At 45.8% G+C, this 22,542-nt stretch overlaps 1 protein-coding gene across 3 annotated transcripts in view; it reads right to left on the minus strand.

Annotated features, from left to right (window-relative positions):
• Positions 1 to 22,542, minus strand: part of ephb1 (EPH receptor B1) — a 511,139-nt gene that overhangs the window by 114,020 nt on the left and 374,577 nt on the right. For all 3 annotated transcript variants that reach the window (XR_011960959.1, XR_011960958.1, XM_072573215.1), the window contains exons 7-8: positions 6,114 to 6,276; positions 891 to 999 (exon numbers count right to left, since the gene is read on the minus strand). Coding sequence is in view for 1 of the 3 variants with exons in the window: in XM_072573215.1 (XP_072429316.1) it covers positions 891 to 999; positions 6,114 to 6,276 (272 nt within the window). In the remaining 2 variants the exon portion in view is untranslated. The remainder of the gene's footprint in view (positions 1 to 890; positions 1,000 to 6,113; positions 6,277 to 22,542) is intronic.

Genomic DNA, 22,542 nt, shown 5'->3' on the forward strand with positions numbered 1-22,542 from the left:
CCACCAACCTCTGTCTTCTACCTTTGAACCAGTTCTGTATCCAAATGGCTAGTTCTCCCTGTATTCCATGAGATCTAACCTTGCTAATCAGTCTCCCATGGGGAACCTTGTTGAACGCCTTACTGAACTCCACTGAAGTCCACTGCTCTGCCCTCATCAATCATCTTTGTTACTTCTTCAAAAAACTCAGACAAGTTTGTGAGACATGATTTCCCATGCACAAAGCCCATCATGATTTTATAAATCTCTCTAAGGTCACCATACAGCCTCTGACGCTCCTGGGAAAATAACCCCAGCCTATTCACTTTCTCCCTACAGCTCAAACTCTCCAAATCTGACAATATCCCTGTAAATTCTTCTGAACATTTTCCAAGTTTCATAACATCCTTCCTATAGCAGGTGAATGCAATTGATCTGCCCCCCACCTCCCCCCCCGCCCCGTTTTAAGTTATTTAACCCCCAGATAATTCTAGTCCACTTGCATTACACCCTCTCTGAAGCCAAGATACCTCTTCTGAAATGCCAGCATTAAACACAACACTCCATTGGAGACCATCCTACTGAAAGATGACTTCCACCAATTGGTATCCCAAAGCCCCTTGTTCTAGATTCCCCCATTTAGAGGACATGATGGGAAATGATCAATCCACAAAGACGATCGGAAAATCTCTACTCAACAGAATTAAGGAACCTTCTCCTCTGCAGCTCTCTGACTTGAACTGTGTTAACAGAAGCATGAAGACTCATTCTCTCAACACTGAGGATGTCCTTTTGTAACCAGATGACAAATTTTATTTTATTCCTGGTAGTTAATTATTGAAAAGAAAAGGCCCAGCTTGTTCTCTAGGTGTTTTACTGGAGAAGAATGTGCATAATGCTTCCACAATGACCTGCTGCAGACGACGGAGACAGCCACCAGCGAGACAATGAAGACCACTCCCGCAGCTGCTGACCCTGCAATCAGCGGCAACTGCTCCCTCAGCTCAGAGTTATAGTCATCTAAAAGGGGCGAAAGAAAATGAAGCAATGTCAGGAACATCATCAACAATCGTTACAGCAATAAGTGAGGCCACTAAAGCAAGATCATTACAATCAGGCTGAAAGCTTCAATTCTAACACTTCAGCTCTGCTGTGCCTGTGCTGGTTAAGGTTAATATGAAATTCTTGTCAAATGCACTTTGGCTGAATCAAACCCCCAATCTTCCAGCCTTTTATAAAGCATATTTCCTTCTCATTGCTGCGTTCGCTTTCAGGTCTCAGTTTGAAGTACCTTGTAGTTGAGTTTGCTTAACTCATTGTAGGCTATGTTTCATTTTCTGTGAATTAAGTAACTGCTTGCTGAGGAGGGTTCAAGAAAATTGATTCTTGAAAGCCAAGAGTGTGTTTTCAAGGAGGTCATATGAGGCTGACATTCCTACTGTACAGAATTCTGGTAAGAATGAAGAACTGGGATGACCACAAGAGTGTCATTGGAGCAGGATCAGGCAGTGGTCAGGAAGTGTGACCTGTAGAAGGCTAACAGCCACCAGTCCTTGATCAATCTTCTTCAAGAGTCATCCAGAGTAAGGCCCTTACTGGGTGAGGCAAGTTCTACTTTATCATCCAAATATGGTTTCTGATTCAATGTAGTTGCAGTTTTTAAGAAGCTACTATAATCTCTGAGGAATGGTGTTTAACCAACTGTTTTTATCTCTGGAAATGAAGAAAAAGGTGGCTTATTTTTCGGGTTGCAGGTGAGACTTTATTTGTTCACATAAAAAGAAATGAATGAGGCCTATCGCCAATATTTGCTTTGCTTCAGGTCACCAGATTGTACTTCAAGCTGTTGGTCAGTTATATGGGCCAAAGAAATAACCACAAGTTAACCATCATCCATTCCAATTTGGACTGTGTACCAACAGGATACAGTTTGGCCAAATTTTCAATGAGAGTGAGCAATGGCTTGGAAAGTCTTTGTTGAACAATTTTGCCTTGGTATTGGAAGTTCTTCAGCTTAAAATCTCCTAGTTCTGCGGCAGCAGCGAATGTATAGGTCACACTGTCCAAAGCAGAGGGCAACACCAACCCCCACCATTGCTTTCACAGTATCACAAAACTAATTTTGATTCTGACAAAGATCAACACACCAAGGGAGTCCAAGCTGGAATATTGCAGACAGGGAGCCTAATTAATGTAAATGGTGGACACTCAGGAGTTATTGGCCCTCAAATTCTTGGCCATTATTTTCTCCAAGCCTTGCTCTTCACTGGAGGCAAATCAGCGGTTCTATGATTCTATGAAAAGCACCAGATAGATGGTCTGATGACAGATGCGATTGAAAGCACTGCTGCCTCATTACTCTGTTACAAACATTGATGGTCACTGAGGAGCTCAATCTGGAATTGAGGGCTCATCCCCTATGTGCTGGGAGTATTATATTGAAGAGCAGGAGCTAATTGTGTAGATTAAATTCTCTCTCTGTATATTGCCAATGTTTGATTTGTCCTTTCTTTGCACTGAATAAATGGATTTCCTTTCCATATTTTGCAATCTGTCATTTACCTGCTGCCTGCATGTATAGCCTGTAGCTTTCAATTGCTTGCCTTACAATCTCAGTTGATGATTTTCACCCCTGTTTATATATTAACATGCCACAGGCTCCCCTTCAATGAATATGTTTATTCTATTTTACTGCAAGAAAGATACACCAATTTTTCACTTTCCTCCGACATCCAATAATCTTGAATTTTTCAGTCAATAATAAGAATCTGAGTGAATAAAATGATGAATCTCCTGTCTCTGTACGTTGCAGGCAAGATGGAAAAGCGATGCAGCAGCACGTTAATCAGTTTAGCTGCTCAGAAAGAAAATCCATTTTAGCTAATGTACAATCCTGATATCCGTGCTGTGACCAGACAGTAACCCTCTAGGCTTCCCAAGGTCATGTGGGTGCTTAGGCTTACTGCTGAACTATCTCGCTCTGTCAATGCATCTCATTGAACTCTTCTCAAGGGAGAAGAGGGAGAAACAGGAAATCAGGTCAGACAGGATCAGAGAAGGTGGTAACTTGTCGAAGCCACTACCCTGTTTTCCCCCCCAACTGAGCAAAGTCCGTGCAGAGAAATTTCTCTTCAACTGGTCACAGTTCAGGCTATGAGACCAAAATCTACCGCAGTGACTTGAAGCTCAATAAAGTGAAAAAACAAGTATGTGGGGGTATATAAAGGTCACATATCACATGCAAGGTAAAAAAGTCTATCTAAATGGAGTAAGCAGAGAAGGGATCTGGGAATACAATGCACAAATCACTGAAAGTAGTGACATCCCAGCAGGAAAAAACTGTAATGTTGGCAAATGAGACTGGTCCGAGTGGTCACATATACTTTAGACAGTACCCCCAGGATGTTCATTTCCCAATATCTTTTATCTCTCTCTCTGGGACAGGAAAAGCAGACCATTACAAAATGGTTTAGTCCGAGTGAAACAAATGCAAAATTAGAGAATGCATGTTAAACTTTTATCAAATTTTTAGTAGGGCCACATTTAAAGTGGACAGTTCTGTTTCTCATGTTATAAAATGGTCATAGAAGCTCTGGAGAAGGTGCAACAAAGATTTACAAGGATTTTACTAAAATCACCTCACAGGAAAGGATTGAAAGGCTGAGTCTTTATTCTCCTTAAGGGATTAGTCTGAGGATGTCTTTAAAACATGTCTTTAAAACTATGAAATGTTTTGACAAGTCGACAAATACTTTCTCTTGGAGGGAAGGACATAACTGGAGGCCATTAATATAAGGTAGCCCAGGTTGAAGTTCCGGATGTAGATTTGCTCACTGAGCTGGAAGGTTAATTTCCAGACGTTTCGTCACCATACTAGATAACATCTTCAGTGGGGCTCCGGGCGAAGCATGACCCTCTCTCACTAGTATCCTTACATACAGATGAGGAAGGACACCACTTCGACTGGAACAACACATCCATCCTAGGACAAGCCAAACAAAGACACACACGAGAATTCCTAGACGAATTCCTAGAACAGGAAATGACATCAACACAGGAAATGATGTAACCACAGAAAATGATATCACCAACCCTAAGAAATCCAAACATATAAATAGAAAACAGGAATTATTAGCAGCGCTTCGCACAGAGGCCCACTGAAGATGTTACCTAGCAGGGTGACGAAACGTCTGGAAAAGAACCTTCCAACTCAGCGAGCAAACCTACGTCTGCATCCATAAGATAGCCGCCAAGAAATCCAAAAGGAAACCAGAAAGAAAGTAAGATTGCATTTATAGAGAGCTTTTCATATTCATTGGACTCCCCAAAGTTCTTTACAGATAATCTAGTACTCTTTACAGTTATTGTTCTAACGTAGGACACAGAGCAACTAATTTGTTCTCAGTAACTCTCACAAGTAGCACTGTGAGAGTGAGCATGATCTGTTGTTTGGGGAATTAATACATGTGAATATACTGGAGATAACTTCAAAATTATGCCACAGGATCCTTTACATTAGCCAGAGAATGTGGATGGGGATCTTCACGTGAAAGATAGAACTCCTTAGTTGCAGTACTCCCTCAGTACTTGCACTGAGGAGGAATTTAAACTTGGGAATCTCTGAATTCAGAAGTGAGAGTGCAACCAGCTGAGCCACAGCTGACACTTGGTTTTTGCTTAGAAGTTGTAACTTGCTACCAAGGAATGGTGAAGGCAAATGCAGTTAAGGTGAGGCTCGGTAAACATATTCCACCAGTGCTGATAAAATGGGGTAAGAATAAGAAAATGTTTGACTGCCGCATGGGTGAGCTGGACCAAATGGCCTGTTTCTGCGGTATATTCTATGTCAGTCTATGTAAGTGGTCTTCTGACAGGCCTGCATTATTGCACTGTGCTGAAATGTATACATGTCCACAAAGACATTTGCAAAAATTGATCTAATGTTTAAATTGATAAGTCCGTTTTACCATCAGTGATCCTTTCAAAAGTCTCTTCAAGGTATTATGGTCTTGAGCAAATCAAAATAAGAGAGGAACTAGCTTAGTTCATTCCTGGTCAGTGGGTGAAGCCAGCTATTGTTTAAGTTTCTTGCCCGAAATGTCGATTCTCCTGCTCCTCGGATGCTGCCTGACCTGCTGTGCTTTTCCAGCACCATACTCTCGATTCCAATCTCCAGCATCTGCAGACCTCACTTTCTCCCAGCTATTGTTTAAATCCACCACTAGTGGAATTCAGCAGAGTTATTGATTAGAATACAAGTGGTTCACTTTTGTACAATCACATTATTGAATCAGATTGCAATGCTGATATAAAAGCATAGCACTGCGGATGCTGGAGGTCTACAGTGAAGACTGAGCTTGCTGGAGAAACTCAGCATATGTGGAGAGACAAACAGAGTTAATGTTTTGTGTCCAGTGTGACTTTTCTTGGGACCTCATTGTGCATTCTAACAGTTCAATGCAATACTGTGCAATACTGCAGTAGCTCACTCTCTGAGGTGTTGACTGTCAACTCAAAGAGAATAAATCTTTTTGTACGCCCAAGCAAATGTAGATATGTACTGTTGAAAAGAAGCAGGAGAAAATGGCACAGGTTATTGTCATGGCGATAGAGACTAATTCTGTATTCTGACACAAATTCCCAGTTTCATATCAAAAGAGAAGTCAGAAATGGCCCCTGAGGTTTTCTGGGTGATTTCTGTTCGAGATGACAACTCTCTGTTTAATTTGGAAGGTGTGCTGCCTCGAACAGCTGCAACAAACAGCTGAAAGGACAGAGACTGCAACAATTGGGTCATTTGGCTACTTACAGCACTCCCCTGTCTGCAAAGTGCAAACTCAGGAGAAGAGATGAATCATCGGTGCTGTTCTGGGCAGCATTTCAGAGCAGCTGGTTGGAGGTTCTAGTCTTTGCCTGGAGTGAATTCCTGGTGCCATCTTCCTGCACTTCCAAGAGCTTAGTGTGATTGTGAGTCCGGGAATCTTGACATCAGAAATGATTTTGGTTTACTTCCTGTCTCCCTGTGCTTTGGGAAGATGGCTTTGAACAATGTTTTCACTCCTGTGGTCAGTTAGGAGATTTGCCATTCTTGTTAACCCATTCCCCTCAGCAGCACCCTTCCCTGCCAAGCTTACCATCTGTCAGCGTTTGGAAGCACATTTTGCCGCTGTACTTTCCGAAGCCAGCCACGGTTCTGGCTCGCACCTGTACCACATACACAATGCCAGGCCGCAGGCCATCGATGCGAGCTGTGTTTGTCAGGCTCTTCACAACTGAAGAATTGTACTCATTCTGATCCTGAAAAACAAATGGATTCCATCGCGCTTTTAAACCACAGAATCGTTTTTGAAGTAAATCATTCAGCACATTGTTCCTGTTGCTCTTTGAAAAAGCTTCTGCTCTTAAGACCATAAAATGTAGGAGCAGAAGTCGCCCATCAAAGTCTGATACATCATTCAATAAGGTCATGGCTGATCTGATAATCTTCAAACTCCACCTTTCTGTCTTTCCTCCAGAACACTTTATGCTCTTATGATTAAAGATCTGTCTATCTCAATCTCAAAGGTACTTAACAACCCAACCTCCACTGCCCTCTGCAGTAATTAGTACCCTGGATTCACAATGCTCTGAGAAAGGGTGGCACGGTGGCTCAGTGGTTAGCACTGCTGCCTCACAGCGCTAGGGACCTGGGATCAAATCCTGCCTTGGGTGACTGTGTGGAGTTTGCACATTCTCCCTGTGTCTGTGTAGATTTCCTCTGGGTGCACCAGTTTGCAGGTTAGATTAATTGGCCAAGCTAAATTGCTCATTGCATTAGTCGGGGGGGGGGGGGCGTGAGTTACTTTTCAGAGGGTTGGTGTGGACTTGTTGGGCTGAAGGGCCTGTTTCTATACTACAGGGGATCTAATCTAATGGCCCCACAAGGGGAAACAACCTTCCCGTATCTACCCTGTAAGGTCCATGAAGTTAAAAATCACACAACACCAGGTTATAGTCCAACAGGTTTAATTGGAAGCAAAAAGGTAAAAACAATGACTGCAGATGCTGGAAACCAGATTCTGGATTAGTGGTGCTGGAAGAGCACAGCAGTTCAGGTAGCATCCGAGGAGCTTCAAAATCGACGTTTCGGGCAAAAGCCCTTCATCAGGAATAAAGGCAGTGAGCCTGAAGGGTGGAGAGATAAGCTAGAGGAGGGTGGGGGTAGGGAGAAAGTAGCACAGAGTACAATGGGTGAGTGGGGGAGGGGATGAAGGTGATAGGTCAGGGAGGAGAGGGTGGAGTGGATAGGTGGAAAAGGAGATAGGCAGGTTCGACAAGTCCGGACAAGTCAAGGGGACAGTGCTGAGCTGGAAGTTTGGAACTAGGATGAGGTGGGGGAAGGGGAAATGAGGAAACTGTTGAAGTCCACATTGATGCCCTGGGGTTGAAGTGTTCCAAGGCGGAAGATGAGGTGTTCTTCCTCCAGGCGTCTGGTGGTGAGGGAGCGGTGGTGAAGGAGGCCCAGGACCTCCATGTCCTCGGCAGAGTGGGAGGGGGAATTGAAATGTTGGGCCACGGGGAGGTGTGGTTGATTGGTGCGGGTGTCCCGGAGATGTTCCCTAAAGCGCTCTGCTAGGAGGCACCCAGTCTCCCCAATGTAGAGGAGACTGCATCGGGAGCAATGGATACAATAAATGATATTAGTGGATGTTCAGGTAAAACTTTGATGGATGTGGAAGGCTCCTTTAGGGGCTTGGATGGAGGTGAGGGAGGAGGTGTGGGCGTAGGTTTTACAGTTCCTGCGGTGGCAGGGAAAGTGCCAGGATAGGAGGGTGGGTTGTAGGGGGGCGTGGACCTGACCAGGTAGTTACGGAGGGAACGGTCTTTGCAGAAGGTGGAGAGGGGTGGGGAGGGAAATATATCCCTGGTGGTGGGGGCTGTTTGGAGGTGGCGGAAATGTCGGCGGGTGATTTGGTTTATGCAAAGGTTGGTAGGGTGCAAGGTGAGCACCAGGGGCATTCTGTCCTTGTTACAGTTGGAGGGGTGGGGTCTGAGGGCGGAGATGCGGGATGTGGACGAGATGCGTTGGAGGGCATCTTTAACCACGTGGGAAGGAAATTGCGGTCTCTCAAGAAGGAGGCCATCTGGTGTGTTCTGTGGTGGAACTGGTCCTCCTGGGAGCAGATATGGCGGAGGCAGAGGAATTGGGAATACAGGATGGCATTTTTGCAAGAGATAGGGTGGGAAGAGGTGTAATCCAGGTAGCTGTGGGAGTTGGTGGATTTGTAAAAAATGTCAGTGTCAAGTCGGTCGTCATTAATGGAGATGGAGAGGTCCAGGAAGGGGAGGGAGGTGTCAGAGATGGTCCAGGTAAATGTAAGGTCAGGGTGGAATGTGTTGGTGAAGTTGATGAATTGCTCAACCTCCTCGTGGGAGCGCGAGGTGGCGCCAATGCAGTCATCAGTGTAGCGGAGGAAGAGGTGGGGAGTGATGCCGGTGTAATTACAGAAGATCAACTGCTCTACGTAGCCAACAAAGAGACAGGCATAGCTGGGGCCCATACGTGTGCCCATGGCTACCCCTTTGGTCTGGAGGAAGTGGGAGGATTCAAAGGAGAAATTGTTAAGGGTGAGGACCAGTTCGGCCAAACGAATGAGAGTGTTGGTGGAAGGGTACTGTTGGGGACGTCAGGAGAGGAAAAAATGAAGGGCTTGGAGGCCCTGGTCATGGCGGATGGAGGTGTAGAGGGATTGGATATCCATGATGAAGATGAGACATTGGGGGCCAGAGAAACGGAAGTCTTGGAGGAGGTGGAGGGTGTGGGTGGTGTCTTGAACGTATGCGGGGAGTTCCTGGACTAGGGGGGATAGGACAGTGTCGAGGTAGGTAGAGATGAGTTCAGTGGGGCAGGAGCATGCTGAGACAATGGGTCGACCAGGGTGGTCAGGCTTGTGGATCTTGGGAAGGAGGTAGAACCAGGCAGTGCGGGTTTCCCGGACTATGAGGTTGGAAGCTGTAGGTGGGAGATCCCCTGAGGTGATGAGGTTCTGTATGGTCTGGGAGATGATGGTTTGGCGATGGGGGGTGGGGTCATGGTCGAGGGGGCAGTAGAAAGAGGTGTCCTCGAGTTGGCGTTTGACTTCAGCGGTGTAGAGGTCAATGCGCCAGACTACCAATGCACCCCCTTTATCCGCTGGCTTGATGGTGAGGTTGGGATTGGAGCAGAGGGATTGGAGGGCTGCACGTTGTGAGGGTGAGAGGTTGGAGTGGGGGAGGGGGGTAGACAGGTTGAGGCGGTTAATGTCCCGGCGGCAGTTTGAAATGAAGAGGTCGAGGGCAGGTAATAGGCCAGCGTGGGGTGTCCAGGTAGATGCAGTGCGTTGGGGGTAGGTGAAGGGGGCCCTTGGAAGGTGGGCGGGAATCCTGATTGTGAATTTAAGTTCGGAGGCGGAGGCGACGGAAGAATTGTTCGACGTCACGGGCGTGTATTAAATTCATTGATGCGTGGACGGAGGGGGATGAAGGTGAGTCCTTTGCTGAGGACTGATGCACAATAGCTTTCGGAGCGCTGCTCCTTCGTCAGGTGGTTGTGGTGAAGGAGTGTCATTCCGAAAGCTAGAGTGCTTCCAATTAAACCTGTTGGACTATAACCTGGTGTTGTGTGATTTTTAACTTTGTACACCCCAGTCCAACACCCGCATCTCCAAATCAGGTCCATGAAGAATCTTGTATGTTTCAATAAGCATACTTATTTTTTATACATATTTTTCTACTTGAACAGCTGTAGGCCAAACTTACTCAATGTCTGCTCATAAGACAACCCCTCCATATCAGGTAAGCCCTTGCCTCATAGACCTGACACATTTCTCCTTGTCCAGCACTAATCAAATTCCTTTTTGCAAATTACTATTGAATTTGTCTCTGCCCTACTTCAGGCAGTACATTCCACAACAAACTGACTACATTAAAGAAGTTCTCCTTAACTGTACCTTGATTATTTTTCAAATTAGTTGAAAACTGCATTCTGTGATTATTGTGCATGCTTTGATGCTGAATTTCTCTCCATCCTAACAAATCAGATAAGACAATATCGCCTTTGACACTCGTTTAAGGTTTCGCTAGAGCAGTTTTGCACTTCGATCCCCTCAGTTGTACAGAGCAAGTGTGATATTTGGCACGAATGGTCCACACCGATATGCCTGAAGCTGAGAAACACAGCCAAGCAGCTGAACGGTGGTGAATTTCCAGCTTTGGCCTCGGTTGTGTTGCTGAGCATCACTGCATTTCGATCAGCAGAGTCCCACTCGTTAACGCGGAGCTCTGGCTGAAGGCAGGAACTCTGTGTGATGGGATGAAAGAAGCTGGATTAACATCAACCAGCAGGGAGGAGGAACTTAGCCTGGTCATGTGGGAAAGATGGATCAACCATTCTGCTGGGGCCAACACAAAGCCCTCTGATGACCCAACCAGTCAATCACTCTGTCCTGCAGTCCAGCTTCAACCCCAGGGAAGGGTTATCAACAGGAGTGGTGCATTTACCATTGCATTCAGGACGGGGACAGGCTCCTACTGATAGTTCACATCTGCAGATGCAGCTGAGGCACTTGCTCAAGAGCAAACGCTTGCATTTATGTAGCGCCTAAACTCAGGCGCTCCCAGAGCACTTGGAGCACTGCAGCCAATTTGCAGACACCAGGTCCCACAGACAGCCCAGAGCTAAGATCAAATGATGTCAGGTGAGGAGTGAATGCTGGCCAAGAGATTGAGATAACAACCCTGATTGGTCTACTTCAAACAGCATTGAAGAATCTTTTCCCATCCATCTTGTCTCAGCATTCGGTCTTTTGGTTTGGTCTGGGAATCATAGGTTCATGTCTGACTCCTGGCAGAGTCAAAGAGTTGTACAGCACGGAAACAGGCCCTTCAGCCGACCAGATACCCTCACCTAATATAGTCCCATTTGCCAGCGCTTGGCCTATATCCCTCAAAGTCCTTCCTATATACCCATCCAGATGCCTTTTAATTGTTGTAATTGTACCAGCCTCCACCACCTCTACTAACAGCTCATTCCAATCAGGCACCCCACTCTGCGTGAAAACATTGTACCCCCAGTTCCTTTTAAATCTTTCTCCTCTCACCCTAAACCTTATGCCCTCTAGTTTTGGACTCTCCCACACAAGGGAAAAGACCTCGTCTATTTATCCTATCCATGCCCCTCATGGTTTTATGAACCTCTGTAAGGCCACCCATCAGCCTCTGACACTCCAGGAAAAGTAGTCCCAGCTTACTCAGCCTCTCCCTACACCTCAAACCCTCCAGCCCCGGCAATGTCCTTGTAAATCTTATCTGCAGCCTTTAAAGTTTACAACGTTTTTCTTATAGCAGGGAGACCAAAATTGAATGCAGTATTCCAAAAGTGGTCTAACCAATGTCCTGTGCAGTCACAGCATGATGTCCCAACTCTTACACTCAATGCACTGGCCAAAACAGGCAAGTGTACCAAACGCCTTCTTCACGACCCTGTCTAGCAACGACTTCACCTTCACGAAAGTATGAACCTTAAGCAAACATTCTCGCTCAATGTTTCAGTGCAGTGTGGAGACAGCAACACTCTTAATGCTGTGGTTAAACGCCAGCTGCCCTCTTGGTGGATGTGGTTGGAAGAAAATAATTTGACGGCATTGCCCAGCAACAGATGCCCCGGTTCAGCGGCCATGATTTTCTCAAACCAACACCTGAACTAGATTAGCGGATAAAATAAGACAAAGAACAGCAGACGTTGGAGACCTGAAAGCAACAAAAGCAGAAATTGCTGGGGTAACTCAGCAGCTCTGGCAACATCTGTGGAGTGACGGAAAAGATAGAGTTAATGTTTTGGGTCCAGTGCCCCATCTTCAGAACAGTTCTGAAGAAGCATCACTGGAATCGAAAAATAACCCACTCTGTTTTTCTCTCCCTCCACAGATGTTGTCAGAGTTACCCCAGCATTATCTGCTTTAGATTATCTGGCCCTAATCATATTGTTGTTTGCGGGATCTTGTTGTGCCCAAATTTACTGTCGTAGATTTACAAGTGCGGCAGGAACAATGTGGTGTCAGGGTTGGGGTGATACAGTGGAGAAAGGCTTGGACAAGGCTTCGTTACCTGGTAGCAGTATAGTGGGTTGCAAGCGAGGACGGCCAGTAGACAATGAAAAGAGTTAGGAGTGGAACAGTTTTGTTCAGCAGCAGAAGACTGTACTGATGTTCAAGATGGATGGGGAGACAGACAGATGCCCAGTGTGTTGCCTTGCATTTTACCCCATTGATCGAGGGCTATACCACCTCCAGTGGACAAGTGTCAATTCCGGGTGGCTTGGTGTCCCTCTCACATTCTTGGTCTGTTCATACTGTCCTCAATGCCCCAAGGATGGGACTGGAGATCTGAATCAGAGAAGTTGTATGCTCTGGCCCTCAGTTGTATGATGGGCGGCATGGTGGCTCAGTGGTTAGTACTGCTGCCTCACAGCACCAGGGTCCCAGGTTCGATTCCAGCCTCGGGCAACTGTCTGTGTGGAGTTTGCACATTCTCCCCGTGAATGCGTGGGTTTCTTCCGTGTGCTCTGGTTTCCTCCCACAATCCAAAGATATGCAGGTCAGGTGAATTGGCCATGCTAAATTGCCCATAGTGTTTGGTGCATTAGTCAGAGGGAAATGTGTCTGGGTGGGTTACTCTTCAGAGGGTCGGTGTGGACTTGTTGGGCCAAAGGGCCTGTTTCCACACTGTAAGGAATCTAATCTAATCAGGCATTAGTACATGCCCTGCTTCCTCCAGTCTACAGAATACGGCCGTGCTATTAAAAAGCTGTGAAGATGGTTCTTGCTTATACTAATGCACAGCTCGGTTGTTGCATTTTATGCAATGAGTACGCTCCAAACTTAGTTCATTTTAAAGTACTACAGTACATCCTGAGGTTGCCCAAAGCTGAATAGACAGATTTTTAATTGATAAAGGAATCAAGGGCTAAAGAGACAAGGCTGGAGCTGAGGAACATCAGATCAGTCATGATCTCATCGAGACTCAATAAGTCGAATGGCCTACTTCTACTCCTGTGTCTTATGGTGAAAGGAGCTATATAAATGTAAGCCCAGGATTGTGATTCAGTTAGTCAGGTCATCTGTCGAATAAACAGGAGATTCTGAATTTGAATCCCAACCCATGCTGGTACAATCTAGGTACAGTTCCTGAGCTATTTCCTGGTGCAGCTCTGTTGGGCCGAATGGCCCGTTTCTGTGCCATTTATCCTACATTTGTTCTTTCTTAATCTACCCATGGTACAGCATGTACCATTTTGTTGAAAGGTGTAACAGCAGTGCAAGCGATGTGGAGGAAATTCTGGGTCAGAATGATTAATTACACATTGGCTTTGGTTTCAGTGCAGGTCTACCTAATTAGAAAGTAATTAGCTGCTAATGTGCTGATCAATTTCTCAGGCCTGGTTTTAAACGACTGGAAACAGAGGTTGCCAGTGGCTCAATTTGCTCATGATTCACATCATAGGTCATAGAACCAGAGGACACAGCTTAAAAATACGGGGTAGACCATTTAGGACAGAGATGAGGAGAAACTTCTTCACCCAGAGAGTGGTGGCTGTGTGGAATGCTCTGCCCCAGAGAGCAGTGGAGGCCCAGTCTCTGGATTCATTTAAGAAAGAGTTGGATAGAGCTCTCAAGGATAGTGAAATCAAGGGTTATGGAGATAAGGCAGGAACAGGATACTGATTAAGGATGATCAGCCATGATCATATTGAATGGTGGTGCAGGCTCGAAGGGCAGAATGGCCTACTCCTGCACCTATTGTCTATTGTCCAGCGTGTCACCTACTCTGAGGACAATAGAATGGTTTGAATTGGAATGGGGGTGAATGAATCTTTTCTGCTCATTAATTGGTTTCTCCCCACCATGAATCCCTACTGTGCAGAGTTTTCCAACAAAGCACATAAGGGAATTTTTCTACGTGTCTATCTAGTCTTGCGTTCCTCAGCCACACACTCAAACGATATGCAATTGCTATCATTTGTATCAGATGCAGTGTTCACAAACGTTGATAACTAATCAGGAGGAGACCATTTTTACAGATGTAGGTTTGCTCGCTGAGCTGGAAGGTTTGTTTTCAGATGTTTCGTCACCATACTAGGAAGCATCCTCAGTGAGCCTCCAGATGAAGCTTTATCCGGAGGCTCACTGACGATGTTAGATAATATGGTGACGAAACATCTGAAAATGAACCTTCCAGCTCAACAAGCAAACATATACCCAAGGCCTCAATAAGTCGAATGGCCTACTCTACTCCTGTGTCTTATGGTGAAAGGAGCTATATAAATGTAAGCCCAGGATTGTGATTCAGTTAGTCAGGTCATCTGTCGAATAAACAGGAGATTCTGAATTTGAATCCCAACCCATGCTGGTACAGTCTAGGTACAATTCCTGAGCTATTTCCTGGTGCAGCTCTGTTGGGCCGAATGGCCCATTTCTGTGTCATTTATCCTACATTTGTTCTTTCTTAATCTACCCATGGTACAGCATGTACCATTTTGTTGAAAGGTGTAACAGCAGTGCAAGCGATGTGGAGGAAATTCTGGGTCTACAAATCTTCTCAAAACTCGCTAAAACCATTTTTACATTAATTTGTGATTCTTTCACAGGATGTGGGTATCACTGGCAGGGTTAAAACTGGTGTCTGTCCCAAACTGCCCATAACTGAGAAGTTTACTGAGCCATTTCAGAGAATAGTTAAAAATCAAACACATTGCTCTCAGGCTGGAGTCAGATGTAGCCCAGACCAGATAAGGATGACAGATCTCCTTCCTTACAGGACGTCACAGAAACATAGAAAATTGGTGACAGAGTAGGCTCCTTCCAGCCTACACCACCATTCAAAATGATCATGGCAATCTCAGTATCCCATTCCCATCCTCTCCCCATACCCCTTGATCCTTTTGGCCACAAGGGTCAGGTCCAACTTCCTCTTGAATATAATCTCACGAACTGACCCCAACAGCTTTCTGTGATAGAGATTTCCATAGGTTTACAACTCTCTGAGTGAAGGAACTCTTCCTCATCTCAGTCCTGAATGGCTTACCCCTTACTGTGATGCCTAGTTCTGGACTTCACCAACACCAGGAACATTCTTCCCACAGCTAGCCTGTCAGTGGTTTACATCAATGAACCAGAGACGTTTTCACTGTTTCCAATTCTAGATTTTTCAACACTGAATTTCAGTTCCACCAACTGCCATGGTACAATTTGAATCCAGAGTGTAATTGTGGCCCCTGGATTAATAGTTCAGTGACTAATCACCATATCCCTCCTTAAGTGACCTTGTCATCTCCTTGTAACAGCTAACTAATTTGTCCTAACTCCATTCCCCCACCCCCCCCCAAACAGCTTCACAATTTTTTTCTCCAACAAGCATTTACACAAAACAAAACAGAAATTTCTGGAAAAGCTCAGCAGGTCTGGCAGCATGTGTGGAGAGAAATCAGAGTGAACGTTTCGGGTAGAGTGACCCTTCCTGAGAGCTTTTGGTTTCTGATTTGCAGCATCTGTAGATCTTTTGATTTTTATCCTTTTGAAATTTAGTGTCGAAACTATCCCTCAGCTTTCAGAGAGAGCCCCCAGATCATAATATATAGTCCAGTCAAAGTCACTTGATTCAACAAAAACAACTAATAAAAAAAGGCATCACTGTGCATTCTGTTGAACGGTTAGTTGTTTCTTCCCTCCCTGGGGGCAGGGAAATTATGATGCGCTGAGGCATGACTTAGGATGTGTGGATTGGAAAAGTAGATTCCAAGGCAAGAGCGTAATTGATATGTGGAACTTGTTCAAGGAGCAACTATTGAGTGTCCTTGATAAGTACGTACCTATCAGGCAGGGAGGAAAGGGTCGTGTGAGGGAGCCGTGGTTTAATAAGGAGTTGGAATCCCTTGTTAAATGGAAGAGGGCGGCCTTTGTAAATATGAGACGTGAAGGTTCAATAGGGACAATTGAGAGTTATAAGGTAGCCCGGAAGGACCTGAAGAGAGAGCTAAGAGCAGCAAGGAGGGGACATGAAAGGTCCTTAGTTGGTAGGATTAGGGAAAACCCTAAGGCTTTCTATAGGTATGTTAGGAATAAAAGAATGACTAGGGAAGGAATAGGTCCAATCAAGGATAGTAATGGGAAGTTGCGTGTGGAGGCTGAAGAGATTGGGGAGGCGCTGAATGAATACTTTTCGTCAGTATTCACTCAGGAACAGGACATTGTTGTCGATATGAATACTGAGGCACGAATAAGTAGAATGGATGGCTTTGAGATATGTAGAGAAGAGGTGTTGGAAATTCTGGCAAGGGTGAAAATAGATAAGTCCCCTGGGCCTGATGGCATTTATCCTAGGATTCTCTGGGAAGCAAGGGAGGAGATTGCAGAGCCATTGGCCTTGATTTTTGTGTCCTCTTTGTCGACAGGAGTAGTGCCAGAGGACTGGAGGCTAGCAAACGTGGTTCCCTTGTTCAAGAAGGGGAGTAGGGATAATCCTAGTAACTATAGGCCAGTGAGTCTCACTTCTGTTGTGGGCAAAGTCTTAGAGAGAATTGTAAGGGATAGGATTTATGCACATCTGGATAAGAATGATGTGATCAAGGATAGTCAGCATGGTTTTGTGAAGGGCAGGTCGTGCATCACAAACCTTATTGAATTCTTTGAGAAGGTGACTAAGGAGGTAGATGAGGGGAAAGCGGTAGATGTGGTATATATGGATTTTAGTAAGGCGTTTGATAAGGTCCCCCATGGTAGGCTACTGCAGAAAATACAGAGATATGGCATAGAGGGTGAGTTGGAGGTTTGGATTAGGAATTGGCTCTCTGGAAGAAGACAGAGGGTAGTAGTTGATGGCAAAGGTTCATCTTGGAGTGCCGTCACTAGCGGTGTACCGCAAGGATCTGTTTTGGGACCATTGCTGTTTGTCATTTTTATAAATGACCTGGAGGAAGGGTTAGAAGGTTGGGTGAGCAAGTTTGCGGATGATACGAAAGTCGGAGGAGTTGTAGACAGTGAGGAAGGATATGGCAGGTTACAGCGGGATATAGAGAAGCTGCAGAGCTGGGCAGAAAGGTGGCAAATGGAGTTCAATGTAGCTAAGTGTGAAGTGATTCACTTTGGTAAGAGTAATAAAAAGATGGATTACTGGGCTAATGGTAGACTACTTGGTAGTGTGGAAGAGCAGAGGGATCTTGGTGTCCATGTACACAGATCTCTGAAAGTTGCCACCCAGGTAAATAGTGCAGTGAAGAAGGCATTTGGCGTACTGGCTTTTATTGGTAGAGGAATTGAGTTCTGGAGTCCTGAGGTCATGCTGCAGTTGTATAAGACTCTGGTGCGGCCGCATCTGGAATATTGTGTGCAGTTTTGGTCGCCATACTATAGGAAGGATGTGGAGGCACTGGAACGGGTGCAGAGGAAGTTTACCAGGATGTTGCCTGGTATGGTAGGAAGATCCTATGAGGAAAGGCTGAGGCACTTGGGGTTGTTTTCATTGGAGAAAAGAAGGTTTAGGGGTGATTTGATAGAGGTGTACAAGATGATTAGGGGGTTAGATAGGGTTGACAGTGAGAACCTTTTTCCACGTATGGAGTCAGCTATTACAAGGGGGCATAGCTTTAAATTAAGGGGGGGTAGATATAGGACTGATGTTAGGGGTAGGTTCTTCACTCAGCGAGTCGTAAGTTCATGGAATGCCCTGCCAGTAGCAGTAGTGGACTCTCCCTCTTTATGGGTATTTAAGCGGGCATTGGATAGGTATATGGAGGATAGTGGGTTAGTGTAGGTTAGGTGGGCTTTGATCGGCGCAACATCGAGGGCTGAAGGGCCTGTACTGCGCTGTATTCTTCTATGTTCTATGTTCTAAGTGTACGTGACAATTCTTTTGTCAATCTGAACATGAGAAGTGATCCCAGGGCATCAGAACATATCATCTTAGAAAGTGACAGGTCTGCTGTTGATGTCCTATATTGTTGGTTTCTGCTGATAATTTAAGGGATTTATTTTTTGTTCGTACTTACCTAGCACTAAATTAAGTAGAAAACCACTTGGAATGGCTGAATGGGATTGCAGTCCTGGCTACTGCTGTGCAATGTCTCATCTGGCACCAGTGTTTGTAACAGGAATTGTGATATATAAACAATGCAGATGAGAATGTGAGGGGTTCACAAGCAAGTTTCTGGATGACATGAAGATTGGCCAGGTAGTTGGAAGTGAAAAAGAGTATCTTATGTTACAGACAGATTGTTTGGATGGGCAGATCAGTTGCAGGTGAAACTTAACCCTGAAAAGTGTGAGGGGATTCACTTTGGAAGCAGTAACAAAATAAGGGAGTCCTCAATGAATGGCAGGACACTAGGAAACTCAGAGGAACAGTGTGATCTTGGGGTGTTTGTCGACAGATCCTGAAAGGTGGCAGGACAAATTAATAGAATAGGTAAGAAGGCATACGGGGCACATATGTAACATAGATTATAAAACCAGGGAGGTTATATGGGAGCTGTACAGAACTTTGATTAGGCCACAACTGGAGTACTGTGTGCAGTTCTGGTCACCACACTGGATGGGTTGCAAAGGAGATTCACCAGGATATTACCTGGCGTGGAGCACTTTAGAGGCTGAATAAGTTCAGGTTGTTTTGAGGGTCAATAACAAGAGAGCATAATTTTAAGTTGATAGATAGGAGGTTTAGAGGGGATTTGAGGAAAACATTTCATACTTAAAGGGTAGTGCTTTTCTGGAATGTGCTGCTCGGGAGGGTAGTTGAGGGAGGAAACCTCACAGTTTTTAAAAAGTACTTGTGCGAGCACTTGAAATGTCAAAACATTTATATGGACCTAGTCCTGGAAAGTAGGGTTAGTGTAAGATAGGTCAGTGCTGAAAACGTGTTGCTGGAAAAGCGCAGCAGGTCAGGCAGCATCCAAGGAACAGGAGAATCGACGTTTCGGGCATCAGCCCTTCTTCAGGAATGAGGAAAGTGTGTCCAGCAGGCTAAGATAAAAGGTAGGGAGGAGGGACTTGGGGGAGGGGCGTTGGGAATGCGATAGGTGGAGGGAGGTCATGGTGAGGGTGATAGTCCGGAGTGGGGGCGGGGGCGGAGAGGTCAGGAAGAAGATTGCAGGTTAGGAAGGCGGTGCTGAGTTCGAGGGATTTGACTGAGACAAGGTTGGGGGAGGGGAAATAAGGAAACTGGAGAAATCTGAGTTCATCCCTTGTGGTTGGAGGGTTCCCAGGCGGAAGATGAGGCGCTCTTCCTCCAATCGTCATGTTGCCATGGTCTGGCGATGGAGGAGTCCAAGGACCTGCATGTCCTTGGTGGAGTGGGAGGGGGAGTTGAAGTGTTGGGCTACGGGGTGGTTGGGTTGGTTGGTCCGGGTGTCCCAGAGGTGTTCTCTGAAACGTTTTGCAAGTAGGTGGCCTGTCTCCCCAATATAGAGGAGGCCACATCGGGTGCAGTAGATGCAATAGATGATTGTGTGTGGAGGTGCGGGTGAATTTGTGGCGGATATGGAAGTGTCCCTTGGGGCCTTGGAGGGAAGTAAGGGGGAAGGTGTGGGGCGCAAGTTGTGCATTTCGTGCGGTTGCAGGGGAAGGTGTCGGGAGTGGAGGTTGGGTTGGTGGGGGGGGGGCGGGGGTGTGGACCTGACGAGGGAGTCACGAAGGGAGTGGTCTTTTCGGAACGCTGATAGGGGAGGGGAGGGGAATATGTCCCTGGTGGTGGGGTCCGTTTGGAGGTGGCGGAAATGACAGCGGATGATATGTTGGACATGGAGATTGGTGGGGTGGTAGGTGAGGACCAGTGGGGTTCTGTCCTGGTGGTGGTTGGAGGGGCGGGGCTCAAGGGCGGAGGAGCGGGAAGTGGAAGAGATGAGGTGGAGGGCATCGTCGACTACGTCTGGGGGGAAATTGCGATCATTGAAGAAGGAGGCCATCTGGGTGGTACGGTTTTGGAACTGGTCCTCCTGGGACCAGATGCGGCGGAGACGAAGGAATTGGGAATATGGGATGGTGTTTTTACAGGGGGCAGGGTGGGAGGAGGTGTAGTCTAGGTAGCTGTGGGAGTCGGTCGGTTTATAGTAAATGTCCGTGTCGATTCGGTCACCCGAGATGGAAATGGAAAGGTCTAGGAAGGGGAGGGAGGAGTCTGAGATGGTCCAGGTGAATTTGAGGTCGTGGTGGAAAGTGTTGGTAAAGTGGATGAACTATTCAACCTCTTCGTGGGAGCATGAGGCAGCGCCGATACAGTCATCGATGTAGCGGAGGAAAAGGTGGAGGGTTGGGCCAGTGTAGCTGTGGAAGATGGACTGTTCCACATATCCTACAAAGAGGCAGGCATAGCTGGGGCCCATACGGGTGCCCATGGCTACTCCTTTGGTTTGGAGGAAATGGGAGGATTGGAAAGAGAAGTTGTTCAGGGTGAGGACCAGTTCAGTCAGTCGAAGGAGGGTGTCGGTGGAAGGGTACTGGTTGGTACGGCGGGAAAGGAAGAAGCGGAGGGCTTTAAGTCCTTCATGATGGGAGATGGAGGTGTACAGGGACTGGATGTCCATGGTGAAGATAAGGCGTTGGGGACGCGGGAAGCGAAAATCATGGAGGAGGTGGAGGGCGTGGGTAGCGAAAATAAGATAGGTCAGTGCAGACTTGATGGCTTAAAAGGGCTCTTTTGTGCTGCATGACTCTATGATTCTTGCTTTGAAGGACTGGATTTAATTATTTTGCTTAACAAGACTTTTCTTTCAAACAATTCATCCACCAGCCATTCCCATACTACTCACTTCCACCAATGCTTTTTGCTGGAAGATGCCAAGTAACAGGGTTCCCTGCTGCATTCAGAGTCAGCCTCGAATCTCAATTAGACTCACCGTGACAGGATAAGGGCTCTATCCCTCTATCCAAGCTTACTGTCTGCCACCTTGGTGCTGCTAAGCACAGAAACCATCAGTGAGCAACATGCACTGTCAATTGAGAACTGGGATGTGCATTCTAGTGATGTGATCTTTTAAGGACAGAGCAGACAGAGAGACACTGATGGTTGTAACTAGACAAAGATGACGAGTGAGTGCTCCAGGCACTTCCCCCTATAGATAGAGCTGTACTCTCCTCATGCAGAAAACTGGCCCTCTAACTTTCTTGACAATAGGATCTGGTAATTGCACTTTGGATATGAATGTGGATCTGCGTTTCAGAGTAGCCCATTATAAACTTATCTCCAACGTGATTAAATCCTCACGACGATGTGGAGGAGCCGGTGTTGGACTGGGATGAACCAAGTTAAAAATCACAACACCAACAGGTTTATTTGGAAGCACTAGCTTCCGGAGCACTGCTTCTTTGTCAAGTAGCTAGTGGGGCAGGATCATAAGGCACAGAATTTATAGCAAAAGATCACAGTGTCATGCAATTAAAACGATATATTGAACAAACCTAGATGGCTGTTAAGATCTTTTAGAATGGATTGCAGGTTTCCGTACAAGTATAATTTTAATTGCACGACACTGTGATCTTTTGCTATAAATTCTGTGTGTTATGATCCAGCCCAACAAGTTACTTGATGAAGGAGCAGCACTCTGAAAGCTAGTACTTCCAAATAAACCTGTTGGACTATAACCTGGTGTTGTGTGATTTTTAACTAAATCCTCGTGAATTATTTTAAAAAATGCTAATCATCATTGCAACTTTAAAAGATCTCCATTTATTTCTCAGAAACCTTGGCTCACCTCACAGAACAGGATTATATTTGAAGGCCTGCTGCAATAGCTAAGAGATGGGTGTTCTTTGGCCTACCGGGGCACTATTTCCTGGCCTTCAATGAATTTGGTTGCTGTGCCTTCTACAAACAGCAGAAATCATGACCAATTACGAATCTCATTTGGTCAACAAGTTGTGGGATAATTATTGGACCAAAGGGCTTGTTTCCAGCTGTATGACTGTATGGTAGGATTGTTGTATGATAAGAGATTAGGGAACCTTGGCCTGCATTCTCCAGAAAAGTGAGAGTTATAGAGTCATAGAGATATACAGCATGGAAACAGACCCTACTGTCCAACTCGACCATACCGACCAGATATCCGAAACTAATTTAGTCCCATTTGCCCCTTCCTATTCATCTACCCATCCAGATGCCTTTTCAATGTTGTAATTGTACCACCTTCTAACGCTCCCTCTGGCATCTCATTCCACACACGTACCACCCTCTGTAAAAAATGTTGCCCCTTAGTTCCCTTGTAAATTTATCTGCTCTCACCTTAAACCTATGCACTCTAGTTTTGGACTCCCCAACCCAGGGAAAAGACTTCATCTATTTACCCTCTCATATCTCTCATGATTCTATAAAACTCAGCCTCTGACGCACCAGGGAAAACAGTCCTAGTCTATTTTGCCTCTCCCGCTAGCTCAAACCCTCCAACCCTGGCAACATTCTTGTAAATCTTTTCTGAACCCTTTCAAGTTTCACAATGTCCTTCCGATAGGTGGGAGACCAGAATTACACATAATAGTCCAATAGTGGCCTAACCAATGTCCTGTA

This window comes from Chiloscyllium punctatum, chromosome 6 (assembly GCF_047496795.1).
Source record: "Chiloscyllium punctatum isolate Juve2018m chromosome 6, sChiPun1.3, whole genome shotgun sequence".
Classification (NCBI taxonomy): Eukaryota; Metazoa; Chordata; class Chondrichthyes; order Orectolobiformes; family Hemiscylliidae; genus Chiloscyllium; species Chiloscyllium punctatum.